Source organism: Cucumis melo, chromosome 4 (assembly GCF_025177605.1).
Source record: "Cucumis melo cultivar AY chromosome 4, USDA_Cmelo_AY_1.0, whole genome shotgun sequence".
NCBI lineage: Eukaryota > Viridiplantae > Streptophyta > Magnoliopsida > Cucurbitales > Cucurbitaceae > Cucumis > Cucumis melo.
The window spans coordinates 30,298,705-30,317,166 of NC_066860.1; the positions used below are offsets into that span (position 1 = coordinate 30,298,705).

The 18,462-nt window shown below is 34.0% G+C and overlaps 2 protein-coding genes across 6 annotated transcripts; one reads left to right on the forward strand and one right to left on the reverse strand.

The window, feature by feature from the left end:
- Positions 1-1,402: 1,402 nt before the first annotated feature.
- Positions 1,403-9,879, reverse strand: LOC103486877 (protein kinase and PP2C-like domain-containing protein). Of its 3 annotated transcripts, none has more exons than XM_051083978.1 (12): positions 9,678-9,879; positions 9,470-9,587; positions 7,822-7,988; positions 6,619-6,686; positions 6,268-6,491; positions 5,775-5,826; positions 4,507-5,044; positions 3,621-3,690; positions 3,312-3,531; positions 3,108-3,212; positions 1,932-2,036; positions 1,403-1,659 (listed from the first exon to the last, which is right to left on the reverse strand). In XM_051083978.1, the coding sequence occupies exons 1-12, from the start codon at positions 9,790-9,792 to the stop codon at positions 1,465-1,467; spliced, it is 1,977 nt and encodes a 658-aa protein (XP_050939935.1). In that variant the 5' UTR covers positions 9,793-9,879; the 3' UTR covers positions 1,403-1,464. The 3 variants fall into 3 exon arrangements, with proteins under 3 accessions (XP_050939935.1, XP_008443237.2, XP_050939936.1); XM_008445015.3 differs by having other exon boundaries at positions 1,932-2,027; positions 9,678-9,877; XM_051083979.1 differs by lacking the exon at positions 9,678-9,879 and having other exon boundaries at positions 7,847-7,988.
- A 530-nt stretch (positions 9,880-10,409) lies between these two features.
- LOC103486875 (V-type proton ATPase subunit H) lies at positions 10,410-18,454 on the forward strand. 3 transcript variants are annotated; one of them, XM_008445013.3, is made up of 12 exons: positions 10,410-10,582; positions 10,842-10,894; positions 13,029-13,154; positions 13,301-13,403; positions 13,927-13,999; positions 14,723-14,788; positions 14,905-15,022; positions 15,596-15,757; positions 15,934-16,059; positions 16,320-16,445; positions 17,490-17,669; positions 17,893-18,454. In XM_008445013.3, exons 2-12 carry the CDS (start codon positions 10,859-10,861, stop codon positions 18,139-18,141), a joined length of 1,365 nt encoding a protein of 454 aa, XP_008443235.1. In that variant the 5' UTR covers positions 10,410-10,582; positions 10,842-10,858; the 3' UTR covers positions 18,142-18,454. The 3 variants fall into 3 exon arrangements, with proteins under 3 accessions (XP_008443235.1, XP_008443236.1, XP_050939937.1); XM_008445014.3 differs by having other exon boundaries at positions 10,486-10,589; XM_051083980.1 differs by lacking the exons at positions 10,410-10,582; positions 10,842-10,894 and having other exon boundaries at positions 13,288-13,403.
- Positions 18,455-18,462: the final 8 nt, after the last annotated feature.

The window sequence follows — 18,462 nt, forward strand, 5'->3', positions numbered from 1 at the left end:
CGTTCATTATATTTTCTACCTTGACATTCTTATAAAAGTTGAGAGTTTAAATTGATATATGCACAAAAATTTAAGGATTTTATTGATGTATTCATAAAAGTTTAAGGTTTAAATTAATATAATTATTGGTTTTTAGACTTTAAAGTTTAGAGTTTTTAATTAATACAATAATTAATTTAGAGTTTAAAGATATAATCTTCGAAGTTTAAGAATATAAATTAATATTGTCCTTAAAGTAAGAATGCGAATTATGTCCCAAAATATGATTTTATTAAAAATCCATAATTCGACGTGTTCAACTTAGAATCATATTTATCTACTCATAAAATATTTAATATCTTTTACCGATGGATTTATTTTTATCCCCATCTTATTATTAGAAATTTGGGAGTGTTGGCGTTTGAATTCATAAATTTTGTTGAATTATAGTATGCGTACTAAAATATAGTTTGTAAATTATTTTAGTATGAAAATTATTTTAGTATGAATTATAATAATTTTTATTTGGGAGAGTATTGGTAGAAATTTTTTAAACAATCTCATCTTTAATCAATGTAATTTTACATTTTGAATTTTAAAAATTTTAAATTTTGATACATTAAAAACTTTAAAAATTTAGCATGTCGTAGTATAGCAAAATATGTATTATAATGTAATTTAAATGATAAAGTATTACGCAATAAAAACTATACTTCTTCAATCATAAATTATAAATTAATTAGTGATAGTTTATAATAAATCTAATATTTAGTCGATAACTTCCCTAACACACAACTAATAATCAAAATCAACTTATAAATATGCTACCGAACACATATTATCGATAACTATAATTAATTTTAAAGCAATTGTTTAAATTAGAATCTAGTTATGAATCAAAACAAGAAATACAATTATGTTTTAATTTAGATCCCTACCAAACATGCTTTTATTTTTTTAGTACTAAAGTTTTTAAGATTTAGGTTTTAAAAGGTTATAAAGTAACTTCTATGTTAAGATATTGTTTTAGTTTCTATAGTTTGAGATTGATTCAATTTTATGTTTTCAATTATCTAATTTTAGTTAATATACTTTCTTTAAATATTAAATTTAGTCCATAATGCTTAGTTCGTCAAGTTTAAGATGAAGTTTGATTTCTTTTTCCCAATAATTTACCTGACAATACATAAATACATATAATATATTCAGAAGTTCAGGACAACTTTAATTCAACTAATACAACATTTTTACATCCAAAGAACAAACAGTGAAGAAATACTTCATCTCCTTCGTTGCATTCATTATACAACTCTTTCCTTACGAATCCAATGTATTTATCATATTCAACTCACATCTTTGTATATTATGAACAATTGATTCTTCAGAAACATTAATGCATTTTTTTTTTTTTTTGGAAATAATGTGTTAGAAGTAGCTGTAACTTTTTCATTATGGTAGGTAGAAGAGGCATCCCAATTACACCATTTAATAAATTCTCTCTATTGTAGATACTGGATGTAAAAATACAACAATTACCGTGATGTTATCGCGGCTGCCCCGAGCTGCCGCTTCTGTTGCGAGTCGCTTTGAGCACATTCCGGGATCTTTGACGGTATCTCTTATTATATCAACTACCTCAGAGTTGCTAAGGACATCCCACAATCCATCACTAGCCATAACCTGATATCCAACATCATGGTTTCATGATCAAGAGAAATGAATGAAATATAAACTATGAAGAGTCATATTGTTTGATTGACAGAGTCTATTTTGGTTGTACTTGTACCTACTAAAATTGTTTTTTTTTCTCCTTTCATTTTTCCATTGCTCGTCTCAAGTTGAAATTAAATCACAAAATTACTTTTCCATATAAAGGACCTAAGTCACTAACTGTTGTATCATACTATCAAAGTACCCACAACATACCAACTCTTATTGTAAATTGAATTTACCAGGCAATCATCCTGTGATGTCAAAACAGTTTCTGTTATCTCAGGTTCCGCAGTCACAGCTGGCTTCAGATCATCGTCGCCAATTGATCGAGTTACCTGTCCAAGCTTGGAAGAGTTAATGAAAAACATCATTAGTTGTGAAAAGACAACTAAAATTACTGTTTTGATCATCTTTTACTTCCAACAACTGCAGACAATCTTATCCTTGTAAAGATAGGTCATTTTGCCATCTCAAAAGTGAACGTGCTTATAACTATTATTTGGGAAAATTTTAATATCAGTACTGTGAGCCTGGAAAGTCTACTTTGGAGATTAGAGAGCCATCCAGAGAAGGAATTGACCCTTTGTACGTTCCTTCTCTTTAGTAAGATTTAGTGGTTTCCGTCATTATTTTATGTTTCTCTGTATATGATAATCAGAGATCTCCAACCATCACTACTAAAGTGATCATAGCTTAGTGATAATTGACATGTATTCTTTTTTCTTAGGCTGGAAGTTAAAATCCCTATATCCTCACATGTACTTAGAAAATAGTGAACCAATGAAGTCCAGCATAGCATAATCCCACCAAGCATAGAGTAGCATTTCATAACAATGATTTTCAAGACTGAAATAATTAGCAGATGGTGAACGGTGAAATTTTAAAATAAATGCCATTAGATAATCTTGTTAAGTTGCGCTAGGCCCAAAGAGAAAAGGGGTACGGTGTGGAGTTGACTTGAGAAGTCTTGAGTTAAGAAGTTGTGTAGCCTGTGTTTGGAGATAAGAGTTGTAAGATAAAGTTCATTGAATAAGAGGGCAAACTTCAATAATGTTCACTATTGACATTGAGTTATTTAACAGTTGGTGGGCGCAAACTGAATTATTAGGTGTATTTAACCTTTATATATATATTTTTATTTAAATTTAGGATCTCTGGCATATACACCAAGTTAAATCACTACTAAATCTAAATCCCTTGCTTAAGCTAATACATTATATGTTTCTTTAGAACTCACTAAAGAATGGTGTTTACCAAGCCACAAAAATAGTCATTTAGTTTACTAAGAATTCAAGTGTTTCATTAATTAGGGTGAAACCCACAATAGTGAAATGGGGAGAAAACGAACAACTTTCGAAAACACAACTAAAAGCAAAAATAGGATCTCGGTTTTTCATGAAGTTCAAAAGAGAGACCTGAAGAGCAGCCGGACCAACCCTCCATGTATCAACTTGCCACTTGACCTGCCCTCCAGCATTGATGACACGCTCTCTCTCCTCAAGACAACTAGCGACATGATCCTGATAGAAAATGTTGATTACTTCAGATATGTTGAGAAAAAAAATATAAAGAAAAGATTTAAAAAAATAAAGAACAAACTAAACTTGAACGAAACTCACCTTACTTAAAACAATGGGATCCCCAGCCCGACACAATATTGCCCTGCAATCACCAGCATTGGCAGCAAAAAGCTTGTCTCTAACAATTAGAGCAACAACAGCAGTGCAACCAGGATGCCAGTCTTTCTGTTTAAGTTTCTTGGATTTGCGGAAGAACTCGAGCTCTTTTCTAAACTCAATGTCTGTTTTTACAAATGCTTCCATTAATGCATCTGCAGGACTGCACACAGTAAATTCCATCTGAGTATATGAAAATTAAAGAGCCTGAAAAGTGAAAATATGGAAAATATTAAAAGAAAGAATGAAAACCTTCTCGTGGAAAATGATGTTTGCAAGAATCCAGGAATTGCTTGAGCTGAAAACTCAGCGGCTGCTGCACCTGCATACTTCAAAGTTACAGCATTAGGCATTTCACATACTTGTAGGACGTTGAAGTGATTAGTAATTGGTAAGAAGGCAACGGATTAGAGGCCAGAAAGCTGTCTAGCATAGCAAATATAATTCCTTAATAAAAGTTCTCTCTTTAAACTACAACAGTGTAATTCCCCAAATATTAGCTATGGTTTTAATATGAAAGGTGCTCTAGATATGCAATTGTTTAGAGAAATTAGGCCTCTGGAACATATTCATTTTCTAAGAATAAAATAAATTAAAGTAAAACCTCGGTACCTGCCTCGAGTCACTGGTGAAGGTGCTCTCTGCCATTTCTAAAACAATGCCCCAGTCCAATTTCCATTTCCTAGGATATTAGGTAAATTGAATCAGGGCCCATCATTCATACAGCTTCCATCCCTAGAGCAACTGCTTTCATACAATTATAGCATGAACCAAAATTTGGGAGTTTTCTAGGGACCCCAACTAACCATGCAATAACTACCTTTTTCCTAATTCCTTCCTTTCTTGTTATGTAACTCTCATCCCAACCACTCTCATTAACGGTTGCTGTAAGGTTTGATTTGAATCCACTTCCCTCAGCACATACTTGTAACTGTTTTCTAACTCATTATCTCCTTCCAACCTTAGTCTCCTTCTCCAGCACAAGTAAATTGCATCAAATATACCTCTTTCAATTGATGCACATGGGGTGTATAAATTACGCAACTTATTTTTATAAATACCAATTTCATTTAAATTCTTAATATCAATTCAGTCCGAGGTACTCCAATAATAGTTAAAAGAATTTACAGTAACAAACCTCTATGACCATCAAAGATCCCAAAGGCATGGATGTCCTCATCACTGCAGAAGTGAGGCAAAAGGAAATGAGAGTCCTCCATGGTCTCCCTCATCCCACAGGTGGAGAATGATCCCCAAGAAAGTGTTGGGCGGTACGCCAATTGGTCTGTTGAGAAATCAAGCCACTCATTCAAACCACACCTATCTGCATCAGAAGACTTTTGAGAACAACGTTCTCCCTGATTTGACCAGTTAATTTCTTCTTGATACGCACAATCATGTTCATTAGCATCACTAAGCCTACCACACAAATCAAGTTGTACAGAAGAAACAGATTCTAGACTCTTTCTATTCTCCCAAATTGACTCCAAGTCCATAACTATATCAGAAAAAGATGGTCTGTTTTTAGGATTTGCATCCCAGCACCACTGTATAAGTGATAACAACCTAGATGGTGTGCCTGACTCATCACTAGGAAGGGCTGGCCGCAAGCCATCTGAAACAATAGCTGCCGTAAGCATCTGCTCTGTATAATTCATTTCCAGTACAGTGTGGGCCTGCCGAATGAAAATTCACACCAGTCATCTAGCCATCAAGTGCTTTGGAAAAGAAAGGATAAACCACATATTTTCATGCGTCACTACTAAGTATAGATATGCAATGTGATAATAGAGTTGTGATATGCCAATAATGGCCTCATATAGGATAGGATTTTCCAAACAAGTAAAGCTTTTCAATCCAAGATTTTTGCCCCCTTAATTTTTCTCGGAATGAAATTATTACATTAACAAAACGAAAGCTAGATTTATATTTTCACACTCTATTGCTTGAGCTGTTTTTCAATTTAGCTTCTAAATAGTTTAGAATGTTTTAACTTAGCTGCATAAATTATAAGGTGTTTCAATTACGCCATTTCTATCAATCAATATATGTCAAAAACCAGTAGCAACTAGGCTGTTTCTTTTACAACAGAGTGAGGTGCACTCAATATACATGATCTATCAGAATAAAACAGAAATAATAATAATCGTAAAAAGAAAACAAGGACAAAAAGATAAAAGGCAAGTACATGGTAACCCTAACTTGGGAGTTGACTGTAGTATATTCACAAAAACGTTTCAAAAGATATATCAGATATATTGTTAAATGTTCCATGTCCATATTCATTCACCATCAATCAATAGCGGAACCCATCTGTAAGAAATGTTTGAAATATCCAACGGAGTGTTACTTACTAAATATCTATTTTTCATTGGTAAAGGAATTAATTAATTCAACATATCTGACCTGTGCTTCAGTACGAAGATCAGTATATGGAACAACACCAGTCAAAAGCTCACTGCAGTCGAAAAGTCACATAATCAAGATTTAAACCCTAATTATATTTTAGTGGACCAAAGTAAAACAAAGTTGATTTAAACCCTAATTATATTTTGGGCAGCTTCTTCCGCTCTTTTCTTTCTTTATTTATTTTGTTGGTTTTTTTATGATAGATTAAACACAATTAAAATAATATTTTAGCCTGACAATTAAGAGGCCTACTGACAACCCAAAGGCATATAATATCCAAATCCACAAAATCCTATAGTATGAAAGCTGTCACACATACAAGATTCCAAGTGGGAAATCTAGCTTCTATTCATTGACTGAATTTTCCTTCGGTAGAGGAGATATAGCTCCTTAAAAATGTGTTCTTTTTAAATTCTCTCTTGCTGCGTAGTTTACACAAACAATGCCACAAGTTTGTAAAAATAAATTAACAAGCATTACGAAGTCTTACTTCATTAGGATGCCAAAACTATAGACGTCTGATAGGTCTGTATGTATTTCCTTCCTCAATATCTCAGGTGCCATATATATGAGTGTCCCAACCATGCTTTTCTTATAGAAACCACCTGTTGGCTTGCCAGATGACTTCCAGTTTTCAGCAGAAACTTCTTTCAGATACTTCTGGTGTATTGCTAAACCAAAATCAGCCAAGTATGGATGCAAATCTTCGTCAAGCTGCACCAGAACATCACTAAAGCTTAGTGCCAAGTACACCCCAGCAAAGGGCATACCACTCGAGAATTTTCACATCTTTAGGACAAGCAAATGATCAGATTAACAAAGTAATCTGGAAGACACTTACAAGAACATTTGCTGGTTTCACATCCCTATGTACAATCCCCAAGTTGTGCAAATACTGCAAAGCCTTTGCTGGAAGAAAATAATTGGAAAGAGAATAATGTGGATATGAATTAAATCTGCATCTTTACTTAAGCCTAAAAATGAACGTAAACTATTTATACAAGTTTTATTGTATCTGCGACAACAACTTTATTGTTTATATTTGTACGAAACAATTAAAAAACAAGGAAATTTGTGTGCCAGTAGCTAACACGTAAGCAGATAAAATGTTAGTGAAATGTGAAAAAAAAAAAAAATACCAGATAAGGTCTAAATTGCTGACAATAGAAAGTAAAATATACCCAACGTTAGCTGGACCTCTGTAAAACTATAGCTTTAACAAGGACTTCTGCCTCATCATGAAGAAGGTTAACTTTCATCCTCCCTTCAAGGATAGGTAATACCCTTGCGAGGTTTCATGCCTCGCTTTGGGCGTCTATCAAAGTATTTTATGATTACTTGTTAGAAATAATTCTTCTGGATAGGGGCATGTTTTTATTTCCTTAGGTTCAAACTCCTTTTTTTTTCTTTTTTTTTTTTTTTGGGGGGGGGGGGGGGGGTTGTTTGGTCTCGATAGGGGCATATTTACAAGATAAACCAAGTATAAGGCATTTGGAACCTCCCTCTTGAGTATGCTAACCCAGGCGCTAGATCACTCAACAAGTGTCTGCTTCGCTCAATCTCCCTGCCTCTTCATAACCAAATACACTAACTAACTCCCTAATTTAATTACCCTTATGCCCTAACTAATATCTCTTACTAGGTACCTAACATATGATCTCCTTTATATTCTTTCCTTTTACTTGATGAAAGCTCCATTTCTTCACTAAAATAAATTATTTAATTTGTGTGACATCTTTATTTATTAAATTAAAATTTCTTATGAGTTTATTGATTATCAAGAATGTCTATTTCGTAAAATAGAAAAATCACATCAACATTTAGAATCACAAATTGATTATAGGCATTACTCTACCATTGTTAAATTACTCGATGCTTAAAGAAGGGTAAAACCCAGAGTTTGAGGAGAGAAAAAGGTACATATACAGAAAACAAAACACTCAAATTGTAAAAATGAAGAACAGTTGACACAAAGGAACAAGATAAACTACTTAATACAGAGAACAAAGAACGTGTTATCAGAACTGATGCTGGAAAAAATTACCTAACTCTAGAGTGATCATAAGCACCTGATTGATACTTGGATTCCATTCTTCAACATGCAATTTCTCCGCAAGATTTGGAGACTCGTAGTATTCAAAGAAAAACATGTAGTTAGGTGGCTTCGCATTTGCTGCAACCAGTTTTACTATGCTTGGATGATCTAATTCACTTCATGGAAAGAAAATTTGATGATTAAAAAACAGATGCACCCATTATCATCATTGCTTATTATTTTTTTTAGGAAAAGGAAACTTTTCATCGATGGATGAAAACATACAAAATGTGCAAGAGAACCTCAAGAAGGAGGAAAAAGAAAAGAAAAGAAAAGACAGCCAACCAAAATAAATATAGGCCAAAAACAAATGAAAAACAACATAGACGCAACAGAACAGTAAATGGATCTATCAATAAAATTAACCCACAACAAAGAAGCAAACACCAAAGAAAATGCTCGACAAACTAAAGGAACCAAATAGAAAAAACCAACAGAAGATCTACTATCAAATAGCCAAGGACAACCGGTTGAAAATAGAAAGCTGGCCACTCCAAAACCTTTCTGCAACCCAAAAGAGAAGAAAGTTTTCCACCACGAAGCAGATCTTGCAAAAACTTTGGAGATAAACTTAGGAAAGTGCTTCCTAGTACTATTTCTAATTCCTAAGGAGTGCAAGCAAAGTTTAGATCAAATGTTGATTGCAAATGAAGCTTTGAGGACTACAGGAAGAGAAAGATAAAAGGTGGGATCATAAAGAACGATTCTGAGAAAGCCTATGATATTGTTGGCTGAATATTTTAGGTAGAGTTCTTTTGAAATAGGTTTTGGCAGTAAATGGAGAACATAGATTTAGAAATTAGAACTATATGAGATCAGCGAATTTCTCCATTTTTGTCAATGGGAAGCCAAGAAGTAAGACTTTGGTGTCCAAAGGCCCAGATAAGCCCCTCTCACCTTTCTATTCATTCTTATTGCTGATATTGTGAGCGAGCTGGTATTGGAAGGCTGATAATAGTTGCAGGTCTTGTTTAAAATACTAATCTAGGTGTGTAAAGCATAGAAAGTTTAATGTGGAATTTCTTATGAGAGCGATTAAGGCTGGTGAATCTCGCTTGGTTAAATTTGAAGTAGTTTCACATCGATGGAGACTAGATGTTTAGGCATTCGTAATTTCAGAGACAACATAACGAGGCTACGTTGGGAAAATAGTTATGTCATTTTATCATAACTGCATACTTTGTGGTAAGGATCATACTGATTAGTAAGTACGGTTTCCACCCTATAGTGTTTGAGTCAACTTCTGTGCCCCTTTACTAATCTCATGAGACAATCCGCCTGGTCCTGTAACATTTGGGTGTCAAAGAAACTTGTAGGAAATTGATTCCGACCACCATGGATTGAATCATAAGTCAAGGGCCATTAGTAAAAACCTCTAACTTGCTCTTGCTTTAAATTTTCCTCTATTCTCCTTATTCGTTAAGCATTGGGTGTGGGTGCTATACTAACTTTTGTGGGTTGTTAATGGCCTTTGTTTCTGTAGATAGTAAGGACTTCTACTGTAAACTTGCTTTTTGTTTGCACTTTCTCACTCTTTAATTTTGTTAAAAAAATATAAGACAACATAACAGAGCGACAGAGAGAAAGAGAGACTAACCACAGCAACTGGAGCTCCTTGTGAAATTTATCCAATTCCTCAGAAGTAGACAATATAGGCTTCTTTACAGCAACTTTTCTACCATCCAACCTTCCTTCATACACAGTACTCTCGGCCCCTGCATCACCATTCGATAAAAATCCAATATTTCAACAGAACCTCTCAGGCAATTGAACCGGAATCAATTAGTGCAGCGTTGAGTGCTTACCTCGGGCAATTGGAGAGAGCAGCGTGAATGCGGAAGGTTGAAGATGAAGAGGAATCGAATTGCTGGAGCAGCAGCCCCTGATGCAGGTGTTCGGATCCATAATTCCCAAACCCATATCCGTTTTCGTGAAGAAATGTTGAGGAAAAATTCATTATGCGTTCAGTTTATACCATTGGAGAGTGGGAAAGTTCATATTGTTTTGCTAATTTCGTCGATTCTCAGGTCTTGGAGTTGAACGTTGTACCCGCCACTTTCCATTGGGCCATTGTCCAATATTGTTTGGGTTGGGCGGGTGGATGACCCAAACTTTGGGGAAGATATGAGATTTGTCCAACTCTATTATCAAATATGACCAAATGAACAAAATATTGACTTTTTTTTTTTTCTATATTTTTTTGAATGAAGTATAAGTAGTTGTTTTATTTTGTATATTTTAACTCAAAATTACCAAATTTGGATTTCACAAACATAAAATAGATTTTATACTTTTTATAATTCAGTCGAAAGTTGATCGTATGTGAAAAGAACAGTAAATATAACTATATAAATTTGCTAGATGATAGATAAATAAAAGGTTAAAATTTATATCAACTTAATTAAAACCTCGCAATACAAAAATCGAGTGAAACAGAGGGTGGAGGGATGAGAGGAAGAGGGAGAAGACATCCATACCCTCCATGGACATGGGTAGATGTATGGGTTGGGTTGGGTTGGGTTGAATTGGGTCAACCCATCCACTCGGTTCATATAGACAGCATTCGTTTTATAATTTATCCAAAATAAAATATAATTAAAAGAAGAAAATAAAAGAAAAACGAAATCTCCAATTCGCGTAGGAAATTAAAAAGGAAGAGTTAATTCAATTCGATTCTCTCCCATCTTCATCATAATTTTGCGAAAGGATCGTAAGTTGTATACTTCTCTCCTTGCTGCTTTTCGAATCGGGATAAGAATATTTTCTTTTTGTCTTCCCCATTCCTACTCTTCAAAATTCTCTGCATTTTCTACCCATCACTTTTACTTCAACCATTTTTGTTGTTGGGAGTTCCATATTTTGATTTCCTCTACAACGCCTAAACTCTTCTTCTTCTTCTTCTTCTTCTTCTTCTTGGAGTGATTTTTCAGTTCAATTTTGGGGATTTCATCTATTTCTTTGATCTGCAGCGTTGCTGGAAGTTGCGATGGCAATTGACCAGGCCGAGCTTAGCACTGAGCAGGTTGGTGATTGGATCTTTTTTTCCCCTCTTTTTTCTTAGATTTGATTTGGAGGTGGTTTTAGATGGTAATTAGTAGTACTCTGAAGAACGTGATTTCTTCGATGGGGTGAAATGATTTTTATTATCGAATTCTTTGTACTATTTGTCAGTTGGGTGGTGTGTGTGTATCTACACTTATCGTGATTGAATGTTATGTGTTTGAGCAGTTAGATCAATGATCCAACGATAGTTTACTCATTAGTTCTGGGTTGTAAGTAATTGTAAATTTCTTCTAGGATCTAAAATTGCAATTCGTTTAAGCATATTATTGCCGTTCGTTAGAAAACATTAGTTGATCGAGAAATTGAGGGGAGCGAAATCAAGGTGTTTGTATTGAGAGATTCATTTGCTTAACAATTGCAAGTTTGATTCTACTTTTTTTTTAGAATTGTCGCTTACAATTGGGTGATCCACTAATCTGGAATTGTTACTGGGATAAAGTTTCTTGAAAGATCTGGGATTTTCTTCTGTGAATCATCATTGTCATTATTCTTTTGATAAGTATCGGTTCCTTCCAGAAAAGAAAGAAAGAGATACAAGAAAAAACACAAAGGAGTGTTAATGTTTTGCCACAAACTCCTTTTCTTTAAGGCAGTAAGGCCTATGATATTCAGCTTGTATTTGTGACGGGTCTTGAGATGTCCTTTGGGAGAACCTTGTAACTTATTTAGTTAAATTCTCTCTTTCGCCCCCTCCTTTGCTTTCTTTTAGGATCTGGATATTGGATAACGAATAATCCCACTTTATCAATGTGTTTTTATATAAGGTTCTTCAGGCTGGGCGATGGTTCAAAAGGGTTTTGTTAGGAGTGGTAAAGAACACTTATGTTCTATTTATTTGAGCCAAGGGAGGTGTTTGTATCTCAAAAATCCTTCTAAGCTGTCCTTCAAATTTGTGGTTTGAGTAGGGGATAAAAATCTTGAGCTCCCAGGCTCAATATTCCTTCCGATACTCAGAGTTGGCTTCGACTGTTGATTTGTTGCGCTCCCTTCAAAGCAACTAAAGAGCGTTTGTGGTTATGCATTGTAAGTGCTGGTTTGTGGAAGATCTGGGGTGAAAGAAATGCAAAAGTTTTTCAGTATAAATACAAAACTACGAAGGACATTGTTGATACTAGTATTCATTCAACTATTTTTTGATGCAAGGATATACTGGCTGTAAATAGTAACAGCTTTTCTTTTCTTATTGTTAATTGGAAATGTGTTCTGCGTAGCCTATGAATTGGGCCCTTTTGTACCTTTGATATCTTTGGATATTTCATTCAATCTATGAAATCGTATCTTATCAAAAGAGAAAAAAAGAAAAGAAAAGAAAAAGAAAACTAGGCCGGAACGGATAGAAGGCTTTTAAATGATTTCACTCCTCCTATGTTTTGAAAGTCATCTGTGAGCAGGGTTCTAAAAAAAACTTTACCTGCTCCGCTGCTTTTTCTACCATGGAGAGACAATGCTTCGAAAAAGCACCATGAAACTTTGCAACTTTTCCAATAAGTAAATTTGAATTGATGTTTTTCCATAGTCCAGGCCTAGCATGACAGATATCTCACCTGGATTCACCCACTAAATGTGGTGATCCATTGAAATTTTGCAAGTAATTTTTGTTTCAAGGTCTGTATTTGAATGTGACATCTCCAAGGCTGGACTATTGTGCGTACAGAATATTTTGTTTCTTAATATGTTTTTGATATTATCATTTCTTATCCAAAAAAAAATAAAGAAAAGCTATGTTTTTGGTGGTATTTATATGGATTGTAAAAGTTCTGTTTCTTATAAAAATTATGAAAATGCCTTATAATGTTACCATTATTGGATGATTCACACCCCTTTGATTATATAACAAACTTCTATCCCATTAACTTCATCTTCTCCAACTTTATGATAAAATTTGGGGCAAATGATTGCATAAGTGTAATTGTTTCAAAAAAATGAAAATTCTTTTTGAGTATGATTTATGAGTTTGAATTCTCTTCCGGGTGATTGCACCAAAATATTCCTTCTATGAAACTGTTTCACAGTAATTGGATTTTAACATTTTACCTGAAAGATGATTTTGTTCAACAGTTACATCATTAACATTTTTTTTCTAATTGTGAAAGGTTCTTACAAGGGACATTCCATGGGAGACATACATGTCTACTAAACTTATCAGTGGAACAAGCCTTCAGTTGTTAAGGCGTTATGATAACAGACCAGAAAGTTACAGGGCACAGCTGTTGGATGATGTAAATTTCCCTCCTATATGTCTGATTTTAATTCATCTATTCTGTATGAATTCTTGTTTGCCCACCCTTTGTAGAGAAAATGGTGAACCAGGAACTATTTTCTTTACATTATATCATAACAATCTAAGTTCAGTTTGATTTTGTAGGATGGTCCAGCATATGTTCGGGTATTTGTTAGCATTTTACGTGATATATTTAAGGAAGAAACAGTGGAATATGTTCTAGCATTAATCGATGAAATGCTTACAGGTAACTTCATACGAATAGCAGTGAATGATTCTGTTTGGGATATCTGGGGCTTCTTTTAAGTGTATAAAAAAGTGCTTTTCTGAAAATTGTGTCGTAATTGCAAGGTAACAAATAGAATATTCCAATTATATTAGAAGGGGTTGGTATAAGAGTCTTTTAGTAGAAGTTAGCAATATTTTTGTAGGCTGGGGTATCTAATTAGCGAATTTGTGGTTTCAATTTTGATTTTTTGAGTTTTTATTTATTTATTTTTAATTTAATAAATGAAACAAAATAAAGGAATGCAAAGAAAGAGCAAGACTGATAATAAATACTTTTACCATCGGATCTCATGCTACTTTCTTCTTAAAATGTTTCTCGAATCATTTGAGACTCGTACTTATCAATAGAAGTATTAATGTTTAAGTAAAGTTTGTAAGTGTCCCTCAAGTATTTAACTAAAGTGTTCATGGACAAATAATTTCAGTTAAAGCAAATGAAAACATTATAAACCTACTGTTATATTTGTTAAATGCTTTGGCAGCGAACCCAAAAAGAGCAAGATTGTTCCATGATCCTTCTCTTGCAAGTGAAGATGCTTATGAACCTTTCCTAAGGTATGTATGAGACTCAAGCATGGCTTTATGCAAGTTAATCATACGTTTCATTCATTTCTATGATCTTGATATTCTGATTTTCCTTTTTGTTTTGTTTTTGCTTTTTTCGAACTTCTATCTAATGTAATACATTTTTTGCTGATGAGTTACATTGTTTCTTGATCAAGTAAAGTTTAATCCTTCCATTATGTAATATGTATAAAGTAACATAACATAACAGTCAGGAGAGTTTAATCCCGACTGTTTGAGGATCAGCAGTACAAATGGAATGGAAGAAAAGGCCCTTGAAGGAATCTTGGAGGAAGTGTATTAATTCTCAAGTAGTTAAGACACAAACGAAGTTTCTGTGCACTTAATCTTTATAAGTTATAACCTTACCCGGCAAAATAGGCAAAATAGTCTTCTATTTCTGCTTTGGTTTCCAGGTTTTCACTTCCATAATTTATATTTCAGGAGGGTTTTGTTTCAGTTGATGTTACCTAAACCAATGGCCCCTAGAAAAAAAAAGAAGAAAGAAAGGCTCCTTGTTTATTTTCTTTAAAGAAAATTTTGGGACGTAAGGATAAAGTACCTTACAACACTAACCGTTGCATTTTTTAAATAAAAATTTCAATTGAACTCCACATTATAATTTACTGTCTTTTACATGTAGTTCAGATATTTAGCAGTATGCTAATTATATTTGGATAAGTATAATACTAAGTAAATTTTTATGTAATTCAGATTGCTTTGGAAAGGAAATTGGTTCATACAGGAGAAGAGCTGTAAAATACTTGCGCTGATAGTGAGGTACACATTTGGAAATATTTTCCACCACAACTTTGAAGGAATTAGTTGTGTGTATATGTATGATTGATGTAACCATTATGGCGTGCTTTAATTTTTTCTTCTTCTCATAACTATAGTGCTAGACCGAAAACTCATGATGGAAGTTTTGCAAATGATGATGCCTCGAACTCCAAGAACAAAAATACTACCATTGATGATGTTTTGGATGGACTGGTGAAATGGCTTTGTGCACAGGTATGTTTCATATAGTCAATAGCTCTTTACCAAATCTTCAATGTAGAGACTAGAGAGCCTGTAACATAAACTGCATCCAAGATTTTCTTGAGAGATAATTGATGTTATATATCTTATTCATTCCTGCATATTCTTTTTCAATGGATATATATAATGTGTCAATAGTTAAAATGTGAAAAATATATATATTTTAATGTGTTGCTAGTATTGGCATCTCAACTTTTTTTTTTTTTGAAATGATGTCTCCATTTTATGTCGTGTTTTTTAGCTTGTAACCTGTCAAAATTCTGTCCCATTAGGCATTAACACTTGTGATGAATTGGTATGGATGTGAGATAAGTTCAGCGAAAGGCAAAAGGGATTTTTTTTTTTTTTTTTTTAAAAATGCAAACATAAATACAAACACATGTATGTTTGTACTTTTCTCCTTTGATAACTAAGTTTGAAATCTGAGGAACAAGAGCAGATGCAGGCAATCCACACCCTTTTAGTGGCCCCTTTATTTAGTCTATTGAAAGTTTATTATTGAGCTCTATTTTCAACAACGCTGACATAGTGGTCTGTGTTTTGTAGCTGAAGAATCCTTCACATCCTAGTCGTGCTGTACAGACTTCTATCAATTGCCTTGCAACTCTGCTGAAGGAACCAAAGGTCAGATCCTCCTTCGTTCAGACAGATGGAGTGAAATTGCTTATTCCTTTGATTTCTCCTGCATCGACCCAACAATCTATTCAGGTAATTATGGTAATTCAATTTTTGGCATTGACACTCGTATTCTTAATTGTTTGATATTTTCTTTAACACTATGTTCACATTTATAAGGTTGTCTCCAGTAACCAATTATTCCATTAAATTTTGAAAATTGTTATTAGCAATCTTTATCATTGAAGCTAACTGTTCTTTTTTTACAGCTTCTATACGAAACTTGTCTGTGTGTTTGGCTCTTGTCATATTATGAGCCGGCAATTGAATTCTTGGCCACCTCTAGGACCCTTCCAAGACTCATCGATGTTGTCAAGAGTTCTACAAAAGAGAAGGTGAAATCATCCTCTGACCCTCTGATTTTTTGTGGCCATTCTAATAAAGGTTCTTGTCTTTTTCTTTTTATTTTAGTTTGCTATAACTAATTTGTATTCATACTCCCTCGTACATTCTTTGCAGTACGGGGACAATCTGCCATTGTTTTTTATATCTTCAAGTGATTAACCGCTTAGACTACTTTGGCTGGTTTACCAAGTTCAGGTTCTAACATCAATGTTTATAATTTTATTAAACTTGTTTATGATATATCTACTAGGTTGTCCGAGTTATTATTTTGACCTTGAGGAACCTACTCCACAAGGGGACATTTGGAGCTCAAATGGTGGGTCTTGGACTACCACAAATTGTTCAAAGTTTGAAATCACAAGCATGGAGTGATGAGGTATGAAAAGTTGAAGATTTTTCCTTCTCAAGTTTATTTTATTTTCTTTTAAATAGTCAACGCACCAACCTCATCTATGGACATCAAAGAAACAATTCTTGATTTTTCTTTTTTTAATGGTCTGAGTACATGAATTATTGAATAACAATCTCACTGCTTCTACAACATGTAACAATTGAATAAATTCACTTAAGTGACATTATTGTCTGTCTCAAGATTATTTCCACTACGTTGATGGTTAGTTGAAAGCTAAGCTTTGATGGCTGAATTACTTCTCCTCTCCATTTCCCCCCTCTCTGAATCGGATATAGGTGCTCTTTGTTCTTTCCCTTGTACATTCTTCTCATGCACCATTTCTTCTGAGTGTGTAACGAATGACATTACTGATCTTTCCTAATATTTCTGTTTTATGTTTTCACAACCAGATAATTTTGTTCACCAATCTTTTCTTCTATGACCCCAAGCCTTTTCAAGATAGACCTCCCTATAATGTTTTCCATTTGATGTTTGGTTTCCGAAAAGAGGGTATTGGAGGGACTGAGATAGGTTTGTTATTTAGGATTTGTAGAGAGATCACTATATTTCCTTTCCTAAAGTTACTTTCATTCTTTGTTCCACCTTTCTGCAACACTCATCCCCACTTCTCTTGATCTATAACGACTTTTTATTGGTGAAACTTGTAAAATAGGAAATTTGCGAACTTAGCATAAAAAAGTTTTCTCACTGTCGTAATCCTGACTTTGAAAGTCGACTAAGTTTCTTTCCTGGCGTGACTGCATATTCTGCATTTGGTTACTGTATTCTTCATTACGAACTCACAATCTCTTTATTGAACAAATGGGTTAAATCCTACTTCTTTTCAATTAAAATTGGATTTTATGTACATTCTCAAATATGGAATTATGCACCAACAAGGCAGACTGATTTTCATTTTATTTGAATTTATAGAAAATTACCATATACACATTTTTTCACCAAGTAAATCTTTTAGACCTTTCCCCCCTTTTTTTCGTACTTACAAATGTGTTCACCATCATGTAATAGGACCTTTTGGAGGCTTTGAATCAACTAGAAGAGGGGCTGAAAGATAACATCAAGAAACTAAGTTCTTTCGACAAGTATAAGCAAGAAGTCCTTCTTGGGCATCTTGACTGGTCTCCTATGCACAAAGATGTCAACTTCTGGCGAGAAAACATAATGAGCTTTGAAGAGAACGACTTGAAGGTTTTTCTCTCCTCCTCTTGTTCTAGATTCTTTTCTTTTCCTGCCATTTTCTGAATCTTCACAAAGCCATCATCAAGCTCAAATGGACTCCGTAAATATGCTTATTATGTTACTCCTGCTTAAGTAAAGAAATCACTTTATCCTACATAGATCTGTAACGATTATATGAAGAATTTGTTGGTTACAATGAAAGTGAAAGTAATCGGTGAACTATTTAATACAGATATTGAGGGTTCTAATCACAATTCTGGATAGTTCCAGTGATCCAAGGGCTTTGGCAGTTGCTTGTTTTGATCTTTCTCAGTTCATTCAACACCATCCAGCTGGGAGAGTTATAGTGACAGATCTCAAGGCCAAAGAAAGAGTGATGAAACTGATGAATCATGAGAATGCTGAGGTTACCAAATATGCTCTCCTTTGCATTCAAAGGCTCTTTCTAGGTGCCAAGTATGCAAGCTTTCTACAGGCTTAACTCCGTCCTCTCTCCATTTGCGTGTAAGTTATAATAAAATCCATCTACTTGAACACACCCACCCCCAGTTGCTGGAGCTAAAAGGGGTTCTTATTAATTCTATTTAAGTAATTATCTTCTTAAAATTTTTGGTGTGATTCAACTAGAGATTTTATTCGTTTCTTTGCATTCCCAGATTGTTATTTGGGTATATTGAATAAAGTCACCAGGTTTTCATACCTTGTATTTTACCTTTTGTTGTGTATTGATTTGAAGAAAACTGAAGAGATCTCTTTGAGATAGTGAGTTGAAAGCTAAGTAGAAATTTCTTTGATCTTCTCT

Bases quoted from the DNA above. Each gene is read 5' to 3' on its own strand.
- LOC103486875 (XM_008445013.3), top strand. From the start codon at position 10,859: ATGGCAATTGACCAGGCCGAGCTTAGCACTGAGCAG. The intron at 10,895-13,028 runs GTTGGTGATTGG...TAATTGTGAAAG, and splicing joins CCGAGCTTAGCACTGAGCAG to GTTCTTACAAGGGACATTCC. The intron at 13,155-13,300 runs GTAAATTTCCCT...TTGATTTTGTAG, and splicing joins GGGCACAGCTGTTGGATGAT to GATGGTCCAGCATATGTTCG.
- LOC103486877 (XM_051083978.1), bottom strand. From the start codon at position 9,792: ATGGGTTTGGGAATTATGGATCCGAACACCTGCATCAGGGGCTGCTGC. The intron at 7,989-9,469 runs GTTAGTCTCTCT...CTTTCCATGAAG, and splicing joins AAGGAGCTCCAGTTGCTGTG to TGAATTAGATCATCCAAGCA. The intron at 5,045-5,774 runs GTCAGATATGTT...TTCATTCGGCAG, and splicing joins ATCTTCGTACTGAAGCACAG to GCCCACACTGTACTGGAAAT.